The 17,354-nt window shown below is 39.1% G+C and overlaps 1 protein-coding gene across 3 annotated transcripts in view; it reads right to left on the minus strand.

The window, feature by feature from the left end:
- Positions 1 to 11,697, minus strand: part of LOC117291626 (cryptochrome-1-like) — a 28,951-nt gene extending 17,254 nt beyond the window's left edge. For 2 of the 3 annotated variants that reach the window (XM_033773457.1, XM_033773456.1), the window contains exon 1: positions 11,423 to 11,697. In XM_033773457.1, the coding sequence (XP_033629348.1) occupies positions 11,423 to 11,568 (146 nt within the window). In that variant the 5' untranslated portion in view covers positions 11,569 to 11,697. Of the gene's footprint in view, positions 1 to 3,295; positions 3,372 to 11,422 lie in introns of those variants that run through there. The other variant, XM_033773458.1, reaches the window with a different exon arrangement.
- Between the last annotated feature and the right edge of the window lie 5,657 nt (positions 11,698 to 17,354).

Genomic DNA, 17,354 nt, shown 5'->3' on the forward strand with positions numbered 1-17,354 from the left:
TTTTTAAATCATGAAATAAACTGAGATATATGCATAAAATTGCATGTCAACGTCTGGAAGCTAGTACTGCCGCAGCCTTCACTTAAACTTGTAAGAATATTGTCAAGCTATTTTTTTCAAAAAAACAAGATTTGCCTTTACTCGTCTTTTGGGAAACATGTCTGCCATTTCTTTGCCAAAAAACCTCTACATCGTGAAAAAAAAGCAATTTGCTTTTGCTTGTTAATAAATATTAAAATTATTTATATTCATAAGTTGTTTAACTGAATTTCGGTTTTGCTTTTCTTGATTTTTTTTTGTTTTTTGTTTTTGTTGACACCCTCAGTTATTTCCTTTGACAGCCCCACACCCAAAATCTTGAATCAACGTTTTAAAAAATCTACAATTCTGAACAGCCGGCCCCTAAGGGCAAACAACTCACAAAATACTTCTCCCTGATAAAAAATTAACATTTGTTTTCTGATGTTTTTGCTGTACGTACGTTAGCCAAGAGAACCATTTTAACATGGGGTGCAGACTTTTTCCCCGCTTTCATGAGGACTCCATCTATGTTGGAAAATTAGTGGGTCACGAAACTCAATTTCACCTTGGAGCCCCTTTTTAAATCTGCATGGAAATTGTACTTGATATATTACAATTTTGTCCCTGTCACATCTGCACTGCATTTGATATTGTTACAATGAACAGCATGCATGTAATTACTTTGAAAGACATTTTCAAATGATTTGCCCAAGAGCCATTTCTGTTGCAATCATAAATGTCTCTCCGCAGACCAAAACATTTAAAGGAACTCGTTGCCTTGGATCAGTCGAGTTGGTCTTTGAAAAGCGTTTGTAACCGTTTTTTATAAAATGCATACTGGTTAGAAAGATGTTGTAAAAGTAGAATACAATGATTCACACAAACATGCCTCGAAATTGCACGGTTTTCCTGTTTACCTCGTTAACTAACACAATCGGCCATTTATGGGAGTGAAATTTTTTACTCCCATAAATGGCGACCGTGTTAGTTCGCGACGTAAAAGGAAAACCGTACAATTTCGAGTGATACTTGTGTGGATCATTATATTCTACTTCTAAATATCTTTCTAACCATATATGCATTTTATAACAAACTGTTACAAACGCTTTTTATAGACCAACTCGTCCGATCCAAGGCAACGTGTTCTTTTAAAGGTATAATGCATACTATACAGGAATAAAGGCAAACATTTTTATTTTGTTTACATAAATTTGTAAAATTACAGTCTGACAGCTTAGAGCTTACTGTATTGGGTAATCTGGGAAACAAGCAACAAGAGTGGCCAGACAAAAGAATCAGCTCCTTTAGCGTGATGTACATCATGACTGCCACGGTGACAACATTTAATGTGTTTTGAAAAGAAGCTGTATTTATAATCTGATACAGTGCTGTTTCTGAATGTACTGGAATGAACTTGTTTTTATCAAAAACGAGATCTCAAATCAAATACCATGACATTTGCATGGACTCCCAGGGAGGTTGAAAAGAATGTTATGGGGGAGTGAGTCAGTGAGCTACATGTACTGCCTTAATTACTGTTATAGAGCTACTATAAACTAGGGTAGCCAGGTTGTTTTTCCCCAAATTTACTATTAAGCAAGGGAGACAACATTGTTTTTAAAGTTGAATAGAGGTTTTCAAAACAAGTGAATAAATAAATCAATTGCAGGTTTAGTAGGAGAAAGCCTAAAAAGGCTTCAGGCCTGATGTCTTTTTTTTTAATATTTGAGTGAGAAATTACCTGTTTCTCAAAAACTATGTTACTTCAGAGGGAGCCACTTCCCACAATGTTTTAAATTAATAACAGCTCTCCATTGCTCATTACCAAGTTATTATGCTTACAATTATTTTTAGTTTTCATCAATAGTGCTATTAATTCAAATGACATATGTTTAATATAGGCGTGGTAATTCCAATCTTCATAATAAATGCACTTCGTTGTTCTAATATGAACGTGACATTTAGTTTAAAATGTTGTTAAAAATGTTATAAATCGCAGTGAAAAAAATAACGTTTTAATCGCGGGAAAAAATGTTGTAAAAAAAATAGTTGTTCATATTGGTTAAAAACAACCAAGAAGTGAACAAAATAGTACACGAAACGAAATGAAAAAGAGAAGAACAACTCACAAGACGTCAGCCCTCAAATAAACAGGGCCTGGATGGACACAAATGTGTAATTCAGACAACTAACTGCCTTCAAGCCGACTCAATGCCTTCTTTTGTATTTTGTTTTATTCCACTCATAGTCATTACATAATCCCTCACTGATGAGAACATCTGTTTCAACCATTCAACAACACAGTATCAGACCACGGCTCAATTTCACAAAGCACTAAGATTCATCATAAGTTGTCAGTATTTCAATAGTTATTTGTATTGAGGGACTGTATACTTTATTTTTTAAAGGCAGTGGACACTAATGGTAATTACTGAAAATAATTATTAGCATAAAACCTTTCTTGGTGACGAGTAATGGGGAGAGGTTGATGGTATAAAACATTGTTAGAAACGGCTCCCTCTGAAGTGCCATAGTTTTCGAGAAAGAAATAATTTGCCACAAGTTTGATTTCGAGACCTCAGATTCAGAACTTGAGGTCTCGAAATCAACCATCTAAACGCACACAAATTTGTGGCGACTGTGACACATGATCACCATTTTGGTGGTCAATAATAGGTTTACATGTAAACCCTGCGTCACCTAAAATGCGCACTTCACTGAATAACGCACAGTGACGTTGCCCACCAAAATGGCGCATTCAAGATTATTCTGATGATGACATGAGGTGAATCGGGTCAATAGTTTGTCTCGCAAAACAGCTTTTCAAACAACAAAAACCAAATGCCTAACTCTATTTCTCAGTTGCAATACATGTGGCAACATTTTTTATAAGGAAATCGTAACTTAAGAAAACCCACCAACATTACTTGCATTTTGTCCACTCGAATTTTCAAAATTAAATTGATTAATGGGTGACTTGTACAGTAATCTTGCTCATAATACTTGATAGTACACTTATAACACAATTTTTCCACTGTATCGAGTTAATTTTTTTTAAATCATATTTTCAAATTTCCGACTTTCATTAACAATTGTAGATTCAACAGAAAATGGAAGGCTAGAATGTACATCAAAACACAATTCATAAAGAAAATGTTGGCGAAATAACCTTTAAGAACACCCAAAGGGGAAATATTAAGCGATCTTATCTGAAACACAAAAAAAAAACGATTGAAATTAAAATAAAAACCATTAGTATCAAATAGTTTGTTACCTGCGATGGTTAAAGAAAGGTTGACAGAAACAGCTAGGCGTCTTTAAAATGTCAACCAGACAGAGAAGCCGACCGAATCCAGCCAAAGCCTCCGAGCTCACGATGAATGTGTGCTGTGACAGTTTGTGGTACGGTAAGTTGTCTTTCAGCAATTTGCATAAAAAGGGTTTTGAGATTTGATCAAAACGACACAGAGCAGAGTGATTTGTCAATGCCAAGTCTAATTTAAATATTGCAGTGACCAAATGGAAGTGAATGTGCCTAAGGAATACACATCATATAGGCATACAGGAAAAGAAAAAACTATTAAATTTACCTACTATGTGTTTCTGAATGTGTATAATATGTTTGTGAGTTTGAATGATCCATGGGTAACAGCAACACAGGTATAAATGTCTTTTGAATGACGTTTGGAGGGCTTGAATAACAACTTGCAAAAGAGTCCAAAAGTTCTACTAAGAATATTAAACCCCAAAAATCATTCAAAAATTTACCCAGTCAGTTTCCCTTGTGGTTATATTGATATCTAAAACAAAAAGTGGCACCCCTTAAGGTGATCCCCTGGCTCCCGCTTTCCAGGTTGTATCATAATTAGGGTGTGATCCCTGGCTTTGAGGCAATTAACCGTTGTATGGCTTCTGACCGGCACCCCCGAACAAAGATATTGACAACATAGGGAGACCGCCAATATAGGGCGAGATAGCTAAAATGGTAGAGCACGGGCACGTTAATCCGGGGGTCGTTGATTTTAATCCCACTGTAGTCAATTCTTTGGTCAACCCCAAAAATCAAGAATATTATTATTAATTTTTGTTTTTACCCTTACACCAATGTGTGTAAACACTGCAGTGCACTGTATACTCAGTACCTTCCTGAGTCCTGTGCAAAAATATCACAGGCATAATACTTGGGTGGTTTTTCGAACCAATGACCTTTGCAATTCTAGAGCAGTGTCTTACCAACTAGACTACTGAGACTGCCCGGTAGCTAGAGGCAGTTCGAATCATACGTTTTGCAGCGGGAACCAGAACAAAATAATAGTTGTAAATTTGCATCTGGGTAAAAAGAATATTAAAAAAATGTTTACACATACACTGATGTGTCACCCGTTTCAGACTACATTTGCTTTAAAGGATTTGGGTACTTTTTCAAATAGATTTACATTAAACTTAGATAGTGGAAAGTTTCTCTTCAAATATTACGTGCTGAGGTGCTGTAGTTTTTGAGAAATGAGTGTCATGAAATTACGTTTGTACATGCTTAAAATAATTTTCGTCTCATGAGACGAAAATTGTTTTCATGACATTGTTTTACTAATTTCCCCAAAACTACAGCACCTCAGCACGTAATATTTTCAGGGAAGCTTTCTACTATCATTATCTTCGAACTGTGTAAGTTAAGTGTAAATCTGTGGACATTGTGTTTTGTGTTCTACAAAAAGTACATACACCCGTTAAGCCGGGTTCATACTTCCTACGAATGCGATATGAATGTTGACGTCAAAAATTCTTAACGAAAAATTCGCAGAAGTTCAACTCTTGCGAATATCGCTGTGAAAGGAGGGTTGTGACAGGAGGGTCTATTTTTTAGTCGGTCAAGGGATTTTGTTTTAGATTGACATTTTTTAACAATCTTTTGGAAGCAGAAGGGACCTGACATTGCTTGAGTTTAGAGGACTGAGTGGTGGGGATCACACCTTTATAATGTTAAAGCAATTATTATCTTTCGGTACAGAAACAAAATTAAAGTTCACAGATTTACAAATAATTTACAGGGTTTACAGAAGGTAATGGTGAAAGACTTATCTTAAAATATTATTCCATGAAATGCTTTACTTTTTGAGAAAACATAAAAACAATATCAATTCTCGTTAGCGAGAATTACGGATTTATTTTAAACACATGTCATGACACGGCAAAACGTGGGGAAACAAGGGTGGGTTTTCCCGTTACTTTCTCCCGACTCCGACGTCCGATTGAGCCTAAATTTTCACAGGTTTGTTATTTTATGTAGAAGTTGTGATACACGAAGTGTGGGCCTTGGACAACACTGTTTACCGAAAGTGTCCAATGGCTTTAAGGCAGTAGGGATCCTAAATAAACTCAAATCAGTTGAGTTTTAAGGATTGAGGCAGTTGGAATCCTACATAAACTCATATAAGTTTTTTGCTGACTGTTCAGAGGGCAACAAAATCATAAATCAGGAAGAATATCAGGCCTGTTAATAACAAACCTTGTTCTTTCTTCTTATATGGTTAATATTTTAAGGGTATTATGCTGGGCCCAATTTCATGGCTCTGTTTACCGCCGAATTCTGCACTTACGATCGCGATTTCCCGCTTACGTGTGCAAGCGCCGAATTTCTGCACTAGCCTTGTAAGCGTAGAATGCCTAGTAACGTGAAGTTCGCACGTGCAGAAGCCCAAATTCGCCGCTAACCTGTGAAATACGCTTGCCGTAAGCACAGAATTCCCTGCTTCCGTAAGCGCCGATTCTGTGCTTACGGTAAGCAGAGCCATGAAATTGGGCCCTGGTCAGTGACCGATCCTTGAAGATGGAAGGATTGTTCCATTTTATGGACAGACAAAGGGGTGTCAATAAAAATCATTTTCTTAAATTGAGAAGACTTATATGTCAGCTGCACTCGGGCGTGGCATAAATCAATCAGTCAATTAATCAAAATATTTATATGGCGCAATATTCCAAGGATCATTGCTCATGGCCCTGTAGAGTAAGCTCTCGTACACAGGTGAGATTTGACGTCTTATAAATGAGAATAGGATGCTTTTAACAGGGAAATATACACTGCCCATGGTCTTCTTTCTAAGGTTGTTTATGTTTGTTTGTTTTTTTACTACTATCATATTTGACGCAAGTTAATTTTCAAATTCTTTGTGCACGTCACCATCATCATCATCATCATCATCATCATCATCATCATCATCATCAGCCCACGTCCGGACGAAAGCCTCTCCCAAACTGTCCCAAGATGTTTTGCTCTTTGCAGTCAGCATATCTAAGAGAGAGTACGTGGGCAGCTTATCCCCCCAACACCCACACCCACGAAAAACATCCTAATATGTATATGTCCTCAAAATAAGTGAATCAAACCTTTGCTGCGCAAAAATGGTTCTGTACTTCTGTGTACGGCTTTACCAGGTTATTGATCCCACACTGCCCACTATCTCTCGTCTTTCATTTGTGCACGTATACACATTACATGTAATAGCAGCCAGGCTTTTTCGCCACAAAATTATCAGTTTTTGGGGGTTCCCATGGCTATTGAGTTTTTGCGATGCTGATAGTGTCGGCAGAAATGATAACCCTCATTTGACTTGGGAGTGCCATGTGAGATTCCAAGCTCTTTTTCAGATAAAAAAAAGAAGAAGAAATCTTTAGGTTTCATATATCCGATGCGGATCTGGCTAAGGCTTTGGCTATAAGTATCAAGAAGCTCAAGAAGCAGAAGCCAGAACCTTCAAAAGATCCAGAGTCGGAAGTCATTCAAAGTTCTTTTTAAAGAAGTTTAGGGCTCAGAGCTAGGTTCATTTTCATCGCGCTGCTTACCACTTAATTTCTCACTCAAATAATAAAAGACTTCGGGCCTGAAGCCTTTTACTAGGCATATCTGAAAGCACACAAAGTTGTGCAATAAGGGTGTTTTTCTCTTTCATTATTCTCTTGCAACTCCGATGAGCAATTGATTCGAAATGTTCACAGGTTTGTTATTTTATGCATGATGGGATACACCGAGTGGGAATACTGGTCGTTGACAATGACAAGAGGAGTCCAGTGGCTTTAAGGGAAACCTAGGGTCATACAAAGAGGCCAACTCCTGGGAAATATATAGTCAGATATGTTATCAACAGTGAGTCAATCGGTTTTGGTTCCTTTGCTGTCAGATCATCGGGAAAAATAAGGTTCTGTTGCTGGTCATATCTTATCTGACACAAAGATAGTCAGTGGTTGCTGTCTAAAAATATACTTTTACAATCTTTCCAAAGAGAATCTAAAAAGAACATTCTTGCAGGCGTGGAATTTAACCTTTGAAAGGGTCAAAGGCCATGAAGTTATTGGTCAAAGGTTATGAAGTTATTCTGGCAATCCGAAGTTGTTCAGAGCGACCAAAACTGTCCGCTGTAAACCAGTTAAGAAAATTTTGGTGGGTAAGCATTCCAAAATTAAAGTGTGGACCCAATAACAAAGGAGGTCCACCATACATGTAAGGCAGGGATTTGAAACAATATGTGGACTTACACACATCCGCACAAGAATTTAACCAGTGTTTAATACATTTTAGAACTTTGTGTTCAGAACAAAGATATGTCCACAAAGTAACTGCAACCATAGCTCCATGCTGCAACAAAGAGCTTTGTGGCTTACACAAGTCATCCAACCAAATGATTACTGTAAAAGTTCATGAATTTAAGCTCTAAATACAGAGGAAAATGGCTCACAAAGAAAATGACTCATGGTTTAACACCATTTTTTAAATGACTGAGAGTGATGGTGTGTGTTTGAAATTTTGACATAGACCCAGATTTCTCAACCAATCATGCCAATCTTGAGAACAGGGTTGGTTTCAACCTGGTTTGGGCACTTTACATGGGTCAACATCGTGTTGAAATGTTGTAGTATGAAAAGGTCAGTCCAGATTACATAGGACATCTAGGTGAGATGCGACTTTCAAAGACTAATATTTTCAGTGATGTGCCTATAAGTTTTCTGTTGGCAGAACACGCCTATTATACAGTGTTCTCTCAAAACAGTGGTCTGCTGGCCAATTGCCAGTTAAAACACATGAAGACAAGTCAAAATCTACTCCAAGTGGTCCGGCTGGATAGTTCAGTTTTGAAACATGGACTAGGGAAAAAGCTGACAGACTTTTGTAACAAGCTAACTGGTCCTGCAGGGCAAACCCTGGTTATCAATCAAAGTGGTTTGGCAAACCTTGTCAAGTCTCGTTTCACTATATTTTCCTTTTCTTCCATTCTGAGCATTTTAATTGTGCATCACTTTATGTAGAGGGCGCAATATAAAATGTTAACGCATTTTCAGCTGTTCCGACATAGTACATCTGAGCACAATTGCTTGTGCTCCGTCTTCGCTACAGGCATAAATTGAACATGTGGACTCAGGGATGTTGATTTTCTTTGCTAGTACAATAGGTTTCTCCAGCCATAACCTGTAAGTCCAGACGATGCACCATATCATGGCCGACTGCTAAAAGCCCGAACTGTGGCCTTCATCAGACTAATGACCTGGCACTGGCAGTTAACTAGCTAATTACAGCATCATTAGCAAATCAGTGAAACCTTTGAAATGTCATCTGGTGTTATTATTATTATTACTATTATTATCCCCAAGGCACTAGTATGAGCATAATCACTTGGAAAACCTCCCCACCCCACAATTATAGTAAATCACAAAGGGGACGGAGCCAGCACAGGAAACCATAGGTACATGGCATAACTATCAAGACTAAGACTTGACCCCAAGGACTTGTGACTCGCGATTCACATATTTTCACCACCAAAACTTATTTTGTTTAGAAATAAAAACAATTCTGCTCATCATGCACACGAAGGAATCCATGATAATTTACAGTCCTTTTTGCAGCGAGTCCACTCTAACTTTCAACCTCTAAAGAAATCTTCATTGGTGAACCGCTCTCAAGTTAATGATTCTTAACTTAAAAAGATAAAATATTATTTATAGTTTTACCCTTACATCGATGAAGGTAAGCACTGTACATTTTGAACATGTACTCAGTATTTTGCCGAGTTCTGTGAAAACAATCACTTCTATTACTCAAGACTCATGACTCGACACAGGTGACTTGACTGCAACTCTGGTTCATGCTCATTTGTTCAACCTTGAACTATAGGATTTATAAACCAGTTCCCCGTAAACAAAAATTTAACGCAGCCATCCACTACTATCTGGTTAGGGTTTTGATACCTTTCATAGATCTATCAAGCTTTGCTCTGGCTAAATCTTTATGCATGTAACAGAAAATTAGAGTGCAACCTTATGGGAGATACTGACCTACACCGATCAAGAGAGGGTGCTATGCATGGTTGTTGCTAGACCAGTTTTGGTGGTGGGCAATAATTCATTTGTTTAATCCACAAGGGGGAGCATATCTACAATTTATGCATGTCTAAGTGAAAGCTTCCGGTAGGCATAAAGGCAGGTTTTGCAAATGTTATGGGACCATGCAACACGGCTTTTTGACTGTGGTCTTTCTCTATGACATTTTATACTGCTTTTAAAAACATTAACTGTGTGTCAGATCAATTTGACCAGTCCCAACTACAGTTGGGAGGATTCTAAAGTTGAGCCAGAACAGCCTGATGGTAGTTTAGATTACGTTATGTTGGCTGCGTAACATATTCAAGGTATGTGTACAAATTCACTGGCGAATTATTTTCCATGCAGTGTTTGTACAAACATGGGGTTTTCAAACTTCAAAGGGTCACATTGGTGACCTGTTATAGTGTTTCAACTCAACGGATGACTACACTATCTCAAAGGAGGGGTTCTAGGAGTGGATTACGGGTGTAACTGGAATTGACTCTGTCAATAATACATAAAATAATAATATCAAAAATATTTACTAAAAATGTGTCTTGTTGTTAAAAAGGCGGTCTCTATTGTAGCGGGGTGCCGGTAAGGGGCGCCATCATGACTCCCTGTCGGAGCACTACTGGCTGATCGGGGAACCCGCTCACCAGAGAGGGCGTCCTTGGCTTGGGCGTCCTCTGGCTTAGGCTTCTCCCTCTTTTAAAAATCATGTCTTGTCGAGTGTAAATAAAGCTCCCGAGCACGAGACACTAAGGCCAGTATTTGTATTCTTGTGTCATTTAAAACTGTGTGCATCGCAACCCCTGGTCAACGCTACACTATTTTCGAACAATTTTCCCTTCAATAGTGGACACTATTGGTAATTACTCAAAATATTTATTAGTATAAAACCTTACTTGGTGACAAGTACGGAGGAGAGGTTGATGGTATAAAACATTGTGAGAAACTGCTCCTTCTGAAGTGCCATAGTTTTCGAGAAAGAAGAAATTTTCCAACGAATTTGATTTCGAGACCTCCGGTTTAGAACTTGAGGTCTCGAAATCAACCATCTAAACGCACACAACTTCGTGTGACACAGGTGGTTTTTTCTTTCATTATCTCGCTAGTTCGATGACCGATTGAGCTCAAATTTTTACAGGTTTGTTATTTTATGCATATGTTGAGATACACCAACTGTGAAGGCTAGTCTTTGACAATTACCAATAGTGTCCACTGCCTTTAAATGACTTTAAAATAAGTTGAAAACCCTACATTTAATAACAAAATGTGTTATTCTGTAAACAAAAAACAAGTTCAATTGTCTATGTTAGGGTATCCAAAAAAAATAACCTCAGTAAACAATTCAACAAAAAAAAGGCAATATGAAAGGTACACGGAAGTTCATTAATTCATTATATAATAACAAAGGATAAAAAGGGCATTTGTGGGAATGAGGAAAAAGCCCTGTATGCTATGCCCCCCTATTCCTTTCCACAGTGCCTTTCAGCAATTCAGCAAAATCAGCCAGGCCAGAAGGGAAAATTGCGATACGGTCTAATGAGCATACCCCTTCAGGTCCTAGAAATATGAGGTTCGTTCGGCTATCGTCTCGTTCATGCAGTCAGTCAGTGCTGTAAGTCTGTCGATGTATTTGTTTGTTGTAGTGTCTGTCCGTAGGCGTAGGTACAGGAACAAAAGCCCTTGCTTCACCCTACTGCTATTTATTACTTACTCTTAATGTCCACTTACTTGCCACATCCAGCTGCAACTTATCCTGTGAGGAGTTTGTTGCAGTATTTGACAGATACACATACAGTGTTAAGTCTTAGACCCAGTAACTGGGGCGCTGTATACTTTTTTTTTCTCCCTTTTTTTAACATTATTTGTGATATGACAGATTAAATGTCAAAATTCGAAATGACAGATAATGTCCCAGGGCCCAGTTTATACTCAACTGGGTCACCTTATTTATAATATATTTATTACCGTGTACCTCAATCCTGGTTTACATATGTATTTAATTGTAGCAACATTAAAGTAAATGTATTATCTTTCTATTTACCTGTCCCCATCCTGCTCGGCTTCCAATCTTGACTCGCTTTCCATACACTGCACAGTGGCACTAGCAGCAGCAGTCTGAGGCTGACCATACTTTGATAATTTTGGCTGAGAAATGTCTTCTAAGTCGTCTTCAGTCTCACGTTTCATGATTGTTGATGAAGAGCAACACAGACACAAACACTTAGTTTTAGCTACAGTACACTAAATAAAGCAGACAACTTTTGTTTCTTTAAAACAGCTGCATTGTTGATGCCTCTTTTCTCCGTCTAGTCTAAAAATTGCTTGTATTTTGATTATGTACGAAAAACAGGAAAACAATGACATAACACATGTGATATAATAGGTAATGGGGTTGGGAACCCAACATAGTCGGTTGTGGCGTAGTCTTGGTTAAAAACGCAAACACTACACACGTTGCGACTATCCATCATTGGACCGTATGTAAAACGCGATAGTTGAGTGGTATTGAACAACAACGTCTTGCACTAAGACTACCTATGCTATGGCGTGAATGGGGACAGGGTAACATCCAGGAGACCGAGTTGGGAAAATCCATCACATAAAACCACTCATCTTCACCAGAGGGCAAAATAAGCATTTTTTTCACATGTAATATTGGGAGGAGAAATTTACTGGAAACAAAAATCAAAACTCTTCGGAAATATGACCTGAAGATTTTTGTTTAGATTGTGTACTGTCAGAAAATGTTGTGACGACGCACAGTGGGCCAGGCCGAAACCAAAGTGCGTCAAAAAGGGTGAAACGTGACCCTGCTAGTTTTAATTTTTTCAACATTTTTAAGGTTGCTTATACCCCATGGGACCATTTTATGGGGAAATTAAGCAAAAAATATATATATTGACTTGTCATGACCTCTTAAAGGTATGCAAATCCACAGAAATTGGCCATAAAATGAAAATAGTTGCAGAAATCTTCATAAAGCAAAATTAGACACCTTGCATTGAGTTACGGAGCTAAACTTTCACTTGGCCCTAGTTTAGGGTTCATATTTGATGGAAATTAAATCAGTTTTTATTTTTGTTGAAGTTTTCTATGAATAAATACTGACAATTGTGTCAACATTGACATGAAATATACGTTTTCTGTGTTCAGCAATACGGAAACTAAAGATTGCCGTCGATTGCTGCCTAAAGTCTACTCATTTCTAATAGAGCAACTTGTTTGCATCATTTTGGTACCAAATTTAGCTGCGACAACCTGCGATACACGATTTTAGAGCAGTTTTTCTGAAGCGATCACTGTACGTTTTCGCCCCTTTTCTGAGTATTACATATGGCGCGCTCCACTGAGAAACACGACACCCGAGCAAGGCTGCGCTCGCCGGAAAGGTGCAATATGATACATGTCTGATTGCGCAGTGGAAATTTCAATGTACTTGGTGTCTCATATGTTGTGATGAGGGATACTGCCGCTAGTTGTCTTTAAATGTATCTGTCAGCTGTACCACAGTGCACAATGGCGTCTTTACCAAGAAAGCGATTATTTGAAGTTGTTAGTTCTGTTGATGATGCATCAAACATTGAAAACTCTTGTCGTGGTTGCTTAGAATTATTCACAGATGCAAGCAATTAGTCACAATTTTACCGCGATAAACAGTCCATTACATCAGGACCAATCAAAAATCGGTATTTTGCTGACGTCATACTCCGATCTAATTATCACCATTGGATTGTACGGGTCGGAAAATCTAAGTAGGTGAATCTTCCTGCACAAAACTTAATGATTTTTATTTTTGGCGCACTTTCATCCCATTCTGGCCCACTGTGCGACGTAAGCCTAAACTGAAGATAAAAAAGAGACCAGAAAAACAACAGCAGTGTCAGGGTCCCAGGAAAGATAATTAAGGGAAAACTTAACAAGTGAACATGATTGTTAAGCGTCATGTTATAAACAAAAGTTGCAGAAATCCACCACATTATGCCTAGCAGTGTTGTTAATTAACCACGTGTTTAATACTGCTCTATAGTCCATCGTTTATATTTATTATAGGCCTATGCCCCAAATTCAACGATTTTGCAAATTCATTTATGCTTTATGTAGGCCTAGGTCTATTTTGTTCACAGAAATTGTCCGTGGCAATTGCGAAATTGTGGTTGCATTTCGTTTGTCTTTGAAGCAGAACTCTATCTGTCAAATTCGTTCAGAGAGAAAAATATGCATGGGAGGCAAAACGCGCAGCTATTAGTTACACGCGTCACGATCGTCTGCCATTTTGGAAAAACTTGCACAGTGCAGTTCCGAAATGTGCAGTTCCGAAATGTGCAGTGGGTCAATATAGCAAAGTGATCAAGTGCAATCAAAGGCCAAGTGAACAATAATCCCGATAGTGATTGAACATGTCTATAGAGGTAGCCTAATTCAAGCCAACCTTATGTGTGCCCATTTTAATTAGGTGGGGATCTGAGCTAATTAGTGGTTGGGGCGGCATATTGAAGATCGAAATCTGAAGATTCATTCTTTTTAATTGGGAAACTTTTCAAATGAAAATTATGTATGCCTAATGTTAAACAGAGTGAAATCGCATAATGGTGAGCGGGACAGTCTCAGATTAGTTTTTAGTCACTTGTAGGTTGGAACATCTGACGTCACACGTTGAGGTTTGTGAATACGCCAGAGATCTGCCGTTGCGTTGAGCCCACATCCATAATCACCTTTGCCTCGCACCATTGTGGTTCTGGGTATTCGCAGGTAAATCCGACGCATATACATACACGTATACATAAAATCAATACTTGTCCCTACCCTCAGCGGGAAGACAGGGGACCAGTCTAGTCTAGCCTATGATGGCCCTTTTCAAATCCACGGCTTCGGCTCCAGTTTCGGCTCAGGCTAGCTTGGCCCCGCGGTCATTAAAGATGCTATGTCAGATTTTTGGCCGATTTGACCCCAAAAATTTGATTTAAAATTCAATAGGTATTTTGATGGGGGTCGAGAAAGTTACAAGCTTTCATTTGAGCCATTGCTCGAAAAGGTCCGCCAATTATTAGTAGCAGTGAAATAAAGTGCTCAAAATTAGTTTTTGTCGGGATCCCGACAATATATCACGTGACCAATTCTTATGTGTTTTATAAGAAACGTTTTGAAATTTTGTCATGGTTCCTGACCATAAGTAAAAGTTAAACTTTTTTTCGTTACAGCGGGTGATACTCTTTATAATACCATTCACTAAAAAAAATCAATTTGTTAACGTTTGGGGCCAAAAATCTGACATAGATCTTTAATTTTACAGTTTGCACGTGCTTTGCGTACGGATGCTCGCAGAGCTTCAGACGAGAGGGGAGCCTGAAGCCGAACCAGAAGCCGTGGTTTCGAGAAGGGCCGATATATCACTGTATGCCTAAACAAATAATAATTGCACTACATACACTGCATTGACTCCTTGTTTCCCCAACCTCCTTTTTCTCAATCAGTGTACTCCACATCATCACCGTCAGTATTATCATACTCCTCTCGGTTTAGTATAAACCCATCTTCGTCTTGTTGCTCCGTATCGCTTTGGTACACTCCTCCTTCCTGCTCGTCATCATCCTCCGAGGTCCCGACTAACGGGAGGAACACATCAAGGTAGAGTTTCCTCCGAACACTTCCTCCATCCTTACCGGAGACTTCGATGACGCGTCTTAATTTGGTCAACCCCTTTCTTCGAGAAGAACGAGTGGGTGACATCGAAGTTCCGGATGAGGCAGATGGTCGCCGTGATCCTGAAGATGAACAAGGGGTTCGTTTTCGTGCTCTGTGTTTCGTTGAGAGGGGTGTTTGGTGGCGTCGCTTTGCACACACGGAGCGATGGTTGCCCCGAATGGGTTTTTCATCAATGGCTTTGGAAGATAAACTTGGTTCTATGTTTGTTTCTGTTGCACTGGCAGAAGTCCCTAAATCTGGATTTGGCGACATCATCACTACCCCACTGCTGCACAGATTCCTCGCCAGATGACGCACTTTTACCTCCCGGACAATATTTAAGATGCCGGAGGTGAACTCATCTTTAGGCCAAAGAGGAGGCACGATGGGCGAGGCGTGGACGTGGGGTAAAAAGTCCAGAAAGGTTCTCCGCTCTGGTGCCGGTAGAGAAGGGGTAAACCGCCGCGATGCTAAGATGCTATTGGAGACACCAGTGGGGTGCTTACTCCAACGGTTATAGTAGTCCCGCCCGAAGAATTTGTTTTGGCAGATACCTCTGATGATGTCTTTCTCCCCTGGCGTAAGAGATACTCCTGAGGAGCGGTTCTGAAAAATTTGTCTCCCCTGTGGCCGGGTCTGAAGATGGGGTTTGGATGAGTGGTCTTTTCTGGCTGTCATCATTTTTTTGTGAAGAACTTGTTAAAGTTCTCACCCATGCCCCAGACACCAAAGAGCAATTCTGCGTCCGCTTTTTAGTTTCACACAGTCGATGAGTTCAGAGGTTTTTCTGGAGTTGAGCTTTCACATCGGGTTGGGAAGTAACACAATATGGCACGTGTCACCAAGTAAAACATTCGAGCAATTTCATTCACCAAACTGTAGTTTCAAAGACAGCATGTTCCCGGGCAAAGCCGTCTAATTTTCACACAATTCCTTCCTTTGGGTTGCATTTCATGCAGTAAAAACAACAACTTAACAACATCCACCGCGAAAACCCCCCACCAAACTTGAACCTACCGACTGGTTTACGGTGAAAACACTGTGCTGTATTAATATCCATCAACATAGTACACGCAGGTATGAAGTGGGTTTCTGTTTTCAAGTTGAAGTGATCCCGCCAAAAAATATCACTCATTTATTTCGACATTAAACTCTAGCGTTGACGATAGTCACACTTGAAAACATAGGGTGTCAATTCAGAGTAGAACATTCTGTAATTGTATACTTCAAGAGCTTCTCAAGTACTGCCACGAGCAGAGGCAAGACTAAGTAATAGCCCATCATAAACCCTATCGTTATCGGGGGAGTGAGCAACTGTTGTATTCTCACGGGTACAGGGATACAGACAAGAGCAACTCTTCATATTAAATGTACCGTCTGTGATTTGCAGGAAAATGAGAACCCGGCAGTCATTACAGTGGTTAAGTAAAACACTTAGAATCCTCAACTCTACACAATTAGTGCAACTAAAACCACTCGTAGGTTGTCTTGTGTAAATGAAATCATTGAAATATTAAGATGCAAGCGTTTTTTTAGGTGTCATTTTTTTAGGTAGTAATTTTTGTTTCTAAATTCAGACGAAAGTTGAAAGATTTGTATGCATGTGAAACCCAACATGGTGAGACCTCATGGGTTCAACTCAGTGACTATATTGATATCCGAGTACCCATACCACATGTGACATAGTCGACATTGACACTTTAGAACATTCATGTATCGGTTTCAAGTTTTTTAATTAAAAAGAAACACATGATTCCTTTAGACTACCTCAGTAGGCCTACATGTACAATGATATCACTTGAAATTGCCCTCTGGTAATGCAATATACAGTTCAGTGAAGAAAACTTTATCTTACATCCACCAGCCATGTAAAACCAATTATGTATGGTACACCTGTACAAGTGGTGCACTGTCTGTGGCATATGCGAAAGAACATAACAACATTAAAGAGCCAATAAAGGATGATCCCAATACTTCAACTATTACCTTTTTATGGCCAAATAGACATCGTAGATACCGGTTAATAACCATTTTACTCTCAAAATTTGCATTTAGTAACGAATAACTCGAGTCGAAAATGCACCCGGCCGCGCGGCTTTTTTAGCCGAGAGTCAAAAACGGCTTATCTATTATAATGGCCTCTTGACGCCAGTGACGATATTCCCCTAATTGGGTGTGAACACAGTTCTACAGCTTTGGCAAACTGACGGCGCTATTTTCCACACCAAATAGCCGCCACTGACGTCACGATTCCTTTGTCGCGCAGGTTTGTTTGACCCTGCATTTTTCAG

Source organism: Asterias rubens, chromosome 6, assembly GCF_902459465.1.
Source record: "Asterias rubens chromosome 6, eAstRub1.3, whole genome shotgun sequence".
Lineage (NCBI taxonomy): Eukaryota > Metazoa > Echinodermata > Asteroidea > Forcipulatida > Asteriidae > Asterias > Asterias rubens.